General features: G+C 38.2%; 2 protein-coding genes across 2 annotated transcripts in view; one reads left to right on the forward strand and one right to left on the reverse strand.

The window, feature by feature from the left end:
* Positions 1-6,965, reverse strand: part of LOC118423951 (calpain-7-like) — a gene marked incomplete in the record, with an annotated part of 72,371 nt that overhangs the window by 13,104 nt on the left and 52,302 nt on the right. Inside the window, 1 exon segment of the mRNA XM_035832281.1 lies at positions 3,025-3,087. Coding sequence (XP_035688174.1) covers positions 3,025-3,087 — 63 coding nt within the window.
* LOC118423953 (melatonin receptor type 1B-B-like) overlaps positions 2,978-6,965 on the forward strand; it is a 45,009-nt gene continuing 41,021 nt past the window's right edge. The window contains exon 1 of the mRNA XM_035832282.1: positions 2,978-3,115. The gene's annotated coding sequence lies outside the window, so the exon portion shown is untranslated. The remainder of the gene's footprint in view (positions 3,116-6,965) is intronic.

The raw sequence follows: 6,965 nt of genomic DNA on the forward strand, positions 1-6,965 counted from the left end.
TTCACTAGCCTGATTGTCCGGGTAAGTGAAAGTGCACATCAGACAAGCACATGTTCTACCCCACTTGCTCAATCGGCAAGTAAGATCTTTCAATTAGTGAGATTTTGATATAATTGTAACTTTTTACAGTTATGGCATCAAACATTGGAAACAAACAGAAAAATACAGTTGCTGTTTAAAAAATTCCACTGCTGGAAGTGAAAATGCATAGAAAAAAGTCATTTGAATTTGGGGCAAGTGAAAATTTGGTTTGGGCAAGTAAATTTTTAATGCCAGATATATACGACAAGTGAATTTTAGAAAGCACCCTGACTTGATGGGCTTTTTGCTTCTGACGTTCTAAACAAATGCATATATTGACTATTCTGACATCTGTGGTTGCAATTGGCAAATACAATATTTTACAATGAGGAAAAAATAAAAATTTGGGATTGTCAGAAAAAAATGATTTAGATCTTACAAGCAAAAGTTCTGGTACCTTTGAGCGAAACATAGAGCACATACATTGCAAACACTTGCAAAGTTCTAAACTGCAATTTGTATGCATTTATACTGTTCAGTTCAGTTCAGTCATCCATCTGGTGACGCTATGAAGTCTGTGGATGACAATAAAAATTCCACAGAAAATTATGGTGTCCCGCCAAAGGCTCTGGAGTGCTTTTCACCCTTGATCTAAGACCTAATGGAACTCTTGCCTTTTCAAATAACCCTAGCTAATTGACAGTAGTGATATTTGCAGACCACAAATAGCATAGAAAAGCTGGGAAGAAGTTTGGCTTCGTAAACATATCAGCTTTCTGATTAGAGCCTGAGAAAACAACTTGAGGGTGGACTACCATCAGCTGGGAGGCTTCCCACAGAAGCAATTGTGGTGACCTTGTCTAACTAAAAAGTCAACATTTCTCAGGGAGATTCCATTTCAAAAATGGGGAGAGGGATTTGATTTTTATCGCAAACTACCAAAAACTTGATTTTGGAGGTACAAAATAGCTGTTCTTCTGAAAAATTTCATGATAAGTCAGTCAGTTGTTGGTCAGTTGTGCTGTGAAATCAGTCACACATTCGGGGAGTCAATTTTCATCCATCCTTCATAAAAAAAGTTTTCCTGACTTTTTTTAACCCTAATAATATTTCTGGGAGCCCATATACATGTACTAGCAACACTAATTAAAGATCTATGAATTTCAAATCAAAATGTCAACAAATAATAATATCCACTTTCACAATGCACCAATGGCATTTGCAATGTTACATTGACGTACATGTACAGTTACAGTACAAGAAACAAACAATGAAATTTGAATGACCTGAATTGCCAAAATACTCCCACGAGCCCAAACTCTACAATGTTCCACTACAGTGTTCCACAATAGATTTTACATTGTGTACTGCTACCATGGGAACAACATTAGGTTTGTTAATAATAATTGCCTTTAGATCTGACATTACGTCTGTGTGATGCCTGTTGCTATAGCGATTGAATAAACTCCCAGTTGGAGTGATCATGTTTGTGATAGGTAATCATCTATATTACTACGCACAATAGGTTCTGCACCCAGGTTATGTTTCAACAGGTACGTCATGCGTACGATAGAGATTTACATCAAAACATTGGGCACTCAATTATTGAACCTTCTGCACTGTATTCAGAAAGGACGATGATTGCTATAGATAATTGGGGAATGCCAACAGTCATGAGTTATGACTCACTTTGCTGCAATAGAACATGTTGGGTGCATCGTCATCGTTTTATAGAAGCTTGGCATATTTAAGTATCACAAAAGACGTCATATATTTCCTGTCATGAAATGGTGTTTGCTGCCTTAGGCATCACTTTGAACAGTCATCAATGGTTGTTAGCTGATCAATTATCAGTTAAAATATCACCTTTACAAAGTATCTCCAATGTCAACCGTTTTGCGTTCTTGTTTTCCTTCACGTGCCCTATACTGCATTTTGAAGGTCCGTATTAAATGTTAAGTGGGAAAGATTTAAAGAAATTGTTTGTAAGGCATAATGACCCTTTTGCCTGTAGGCAAACCCATAATTGATAGGTAAATGTATAGGTCAACTTGTCAGGAGAAGATTGAAAGCACGTAATGTTACATATAGCATCTTACCATCTGTTTATGAATGGATGAATGAATGGAAGATTGAATGACTGAAAGCATGAATGAATGAATAGTTTGTTTTGAAACAGACAGCAACACTTCAAAGAACGACTTTCTTTCTGAATATCACATTCTTACAGATTTATCTTTCCAATTAAGTGCTATTTGCAAAAACAAGTACAGTTGGTCGTCTGTAGTTTCTGGAACATGTTCATGAACAAGTCTTAGACCCTGTTCATACCAGTCTGGATTCACCCAGGCACCAGATTGATCGAGATTCTGGTATCGATCTCATCTCTGGTATGAATGGGGTCCTATATGATTGCTAGATCTGGATTCTTTCTAGTTAAAAGTTACACACAGAACTATGAGGACCTCTAATTTGCATATCCCTCCCTTGGGACAGGGCTGGTACATCAACTACATATTGGGTGGAGCCCATATCATCAAGCAGTTTGATTGGCACTGATATCAGACTACAAATATGAACTAATTAACAGTATCTCCTCAACATATCTTAGATAAGTCACTGTCAGAATGCTCTGGGGGCTGCCAAAAATAAATCATCAGATTTGATAATGTCAGTCTGTGCCCTCTTATGGCTTCCCTTGCTTGGACTAAACCATCTTCTCTTCAAATTATGTAACCTCCCGTTCTACAGTCCCTCCTTCCAGTAGATGGTATAGTCCAGGCCTTAAAAGGCGCCTTCCTCCCATACCCGCACCAGTTGCCACCCCTGATTATGGGTAATTAGGGGGTCCCCTTCTCATCACCATCACAATAGACTGGAGGAACAGGTAGTGTCAAATCTTAGCCACTGTGTATCAGGTTGCTACAGGTAAGCGGTGAGGGGCAGCTAGCCCTCACTATAGTATATAACTGTGCAGAGAACAGTCAGAGAAAGCCAACATACCTGACCCAACGAGCGAATCGAGTCTTCTGCTTCGGAGAGAGTGCCAGCTTCCCGTGCTTGTCACTGTAGGAGGGTGAGAACAGAATCAAAGGTGAGTCTTTTTAATTCTCAATGGATCAAAAGTGTGTGTTTCCTGATTCTTGAGGAAGAAAACAGTGATGACAATTTTCTTCACGACAGAACCATTTCAGATTTATTAATGATGCTATGAATATGATTGATAGAAGGTGTTCAATAATTGACAAAAAACAGATTCTAGCCCTAAAAAGGAGGGAAAACCAATTACCATAGACCACAGTGAGAATCTGATGAATTATCATATAAATTGAAAATGAATGAATGTTCACCGAAAGTGTGAAATACGTGTCTACTCTTGCATAGGACACCATGCAACATAATACACCCCTATTTCTTGTTCAAACTTTATATTGGCAACAACTTTCCATCATACAAGAAAAGGAACAGATTTTGTAGACAATGTCAAGGTTGAACTGCAAAATAGAGTATAGAAAATAAACATCAAAACAGTGAAATGACAGCAGAGTAGGCGTAAAAAAACATTTACAATGTCTCTATTTGTTTGGTTGATACGACTATAGTAATAGGAACATGGTAGTTATGAGTAAAGTTCTCACATGTTGACCAGCTGTCCAACTGAGGAACTACATTTGCTGTCACCATGTTTCCGTTAAAAAATTACCAGAAACATAAGATGCTGGAGACATTAAGCTTCATAATCGGGTTTAGATACCACTAAGAGGATTTAGAGCCATTAAATGTGCTTCACCAAGTATAGAGTTCTAAGTGGAACAATGTTAATTTTAGGAGAATACTGGCTTAAGAAGAATTTTTGTTTAGCTAGTACATGTGTATATTTTCATTTAGTCAGAGACGTTCTTACAATACTTAGTACTATTGATCTGAAAGGGTTTGCAAATGCACAAAAAGGTTGACTGTGCAGGTGCCTCTCTTGTAAAATATTTCATCACCATTATTTCTATATTAGCTTTTGTTCTACACAGTTACTGTAACAGATGGCAGAATTTCCATGTTACACCATATGATGACTCTACAGCTAGTTACATTGGAAAGGATCTTGTTCTGTCCTTAGTCAGTACATTGTCCACAGAGTGTTTAGATAGAGACAAGATAGGTTTGGTTTTTGATCTGGGTCTTGGGAACTGATTTCTGGGGCAGTATCTGATACGCGTTGCTTGCTTCCTTTGGCACTCAGGATTGAATTCCCAGCATTTTCACAAATAGCTTTTGACCAACTACGAGGATGATTTATATTGTGACAAACCGTTCACAAAGTTGTGTTCGTACCCAGACCCGTTTCTCTAAAATGATCCCTAACATATTCCATCTGGAAAAAGTTACTTCCAGTTCCAGAAATAGGTTACAATCTTACAGAGCTTAACCCATTTACATGTAGATATCAACATTCATTTGCTAAACCTTCCAAGACCCCAGCTGTTTTTCCGTTAGTATACAACCTTTTCAATGGTCTGTTTGCACCTAATAATTGATCTTCCCAGCAACGACAAATACAAACAAGACTATCATGATTATGATGATTTGATTACCTGCCCAGAGATCTACTAGACAATATACTAGTAAAAATTTCTGACGTCATGACTTGTAATGGTATTAGAGGGGTAAGGCACAACGTACAATGTTTAGGTTGGTAACAAGTGAAAACAACACTACACAAAGTGTTTGGATGTTGACTGTTTGCTGCTTAAATTTAGAGGTTTACACAAACCAGAAAAGTCAAATTTTCATCCATCTGTGTCACATTATGTAATGTTTGCAATGTTTTTATATTTACATGGGCTTACTTTGAACCAAGTTACAACAACTATACTGAATGCAGTTTTTAGACTCTTTTGACTTAAATGTGTTTAGCGACACAGTTAGGCCTCAGGTTAGTTTTCAAATCAATTTTCCTGCGCAGCGATTCTTTTTTTAACCAACTTTTGATTCAATCGTTGTGGCAGTTGTGACTGAGTTGTCATACATGTAGCATCAACATGTCTGGTGATAAGCAACGTACGGCCTACAGAATAGGATGCAAAGTTTTCATTTGGTTCAACTAAATATATATTGACTGTGCTGCATGTCTAGACATAAGAGGGAGATAGAGTTGAAATGAACACCTTGCTTGCATGGGGCTTTCAAGTCTTTACATACATAGTCATATATTAGTTCTGGTATTTGGTTCAGTAAATAGAACCTTTTAAACTTACGTCTGTGGCAAAACAGCAGCTCCTTTTATCCAGCTAACATTTACATTAGAGTCTGTGAAATACACATCTCCTGATATGTGACAGGGGCTGTGTGGATTCACTGTTTCCAACAAGGATTTACAAGTCTGGCATTGAGCAAAATTCACGTGTTTCACCAAATTTGGGGTAAGCTTACTGATACTCTGTAAAGTAAAATAAGCTGCTTATCAATAAAGACTGTAACCTGAACTGCAGTAACCCTCAATATGTAACCAGAAGAATAAGGACAATGAACTTCAACAGTGCATGCATATAAGTGGTACTGTAAGTTGGTGTGGAAAATGGTTCACATTTGACAAAAGAAATAGACAGCACAAGTGACAATAAATGTGAAATGCGTAAACCTAACCACTACATGTATCTGTGTTCACCTGGTGTACTTTGCTAATAGGGTTATGTTTTATTTTTTCAATTCAATTTGCACCTGTGTCGGGCACAGAAACTATTATGATAGCAGCTTCTTTCCTTGCTACAACTGGATGCCATGAAATTTCTATTTAGTCATAAAAAGTGCTGCACAAATGTTTTGATGGACAGCTGCCACTCATAGAGACTATGGCAAGTCTACTGGTTTGCAGTTCTGTACAAATGTTGTAAAGTTCAAACGAAGGCATTTCGTGTTTACTTACTTACTTGGGCCTACTGCCCATCCTTGGGCATAGGCCACATTTAGCTGCCTCCATCTCCGGCGGTTTTCGTGTTTAGTTCATCAAAATGCAGAAAATTCAAGCGTTTCAAAGGGTTGAAATGTAATAAAAAGAATGTATCGAATCCCCTGAGATTACTCCCACCAGCTCTCAGCATGGACGCGGCACCAATGGTGCCGCTTCACTTTGTCAAATAGAAAGGATGGAGGAAAGTTCTGAGGTGGACAGCCAGTTCATTTACATGTATGTGGAAATGTCTTTCTGTACCCTGTCTTGTACCGGAGACATTTCCAGCTTTACACTAAACAAGTTGGACTCGTAAATCAAGCAGATTAAATACCTAACCGGAAATTTCACACAAGCCATTCCCTTAACACTTTTTTTGTAAAGACGAAGAATCCCAGAGATGATGAGGCAATTCACAGGATCTACCTGCATCTTTTACAAAGTAGCTGTAGATGATAAAATCTGTACACGGTAAAAGCTGTACAATCTGTAGTTTGTTTACCAAGTCTTATTTTGCGTGACCAGTTAACCACCCTAAGGCTTAGCACACCAGTTTTGTACAGTACATAAGACTGTTAGGTTTGATCCACTCACACCACAATGGATTGCTACATTTGTATGTATAACGTTACTCTTTTCCATAATTGCGATGGGGTCCTCAATGAAGATATCCTCAAATCCGGGACTTTAATACGGCTTAAAGTTAATATCTCATCTAATAGGATGTCCCTAACCAAATCTTAATGTAGGTACGGAGTCATGTTGACCAGAGTTGAGAGAGGAAATAGGTGACTGTAAATTTCCCAAGGGCAGTCTGTTTGAATATTGGGGCCTGCAAGGGATTCAACCCTGGAATCTTTATACTGGCTTTAGAGTCTAAGTCAACAACCCCAACCGCAAGACCACCATGCCACCATATTACCTAATTGATTGCTTTCCTGAAAGACAAAGTGTTCTGTTGATATACTTGTCTGGGAGGGTTGACACTCTCCCGCACAAG

Source organism: Branchiostoma floridae, chromosome 10 (genome assembly GCF_000003815.2).
Source record: "Branchiostoma floridae strain S238N-H82 chromosome 10, Bfl_VNyyK, whole genome shotgun sequence".
NCBI lineage: Eukaryota > Metazoa > Chordata > Leptocardii > Amphioxiformes > Branchiostomatidae > Branchiostoma > Branchiostoma floridae.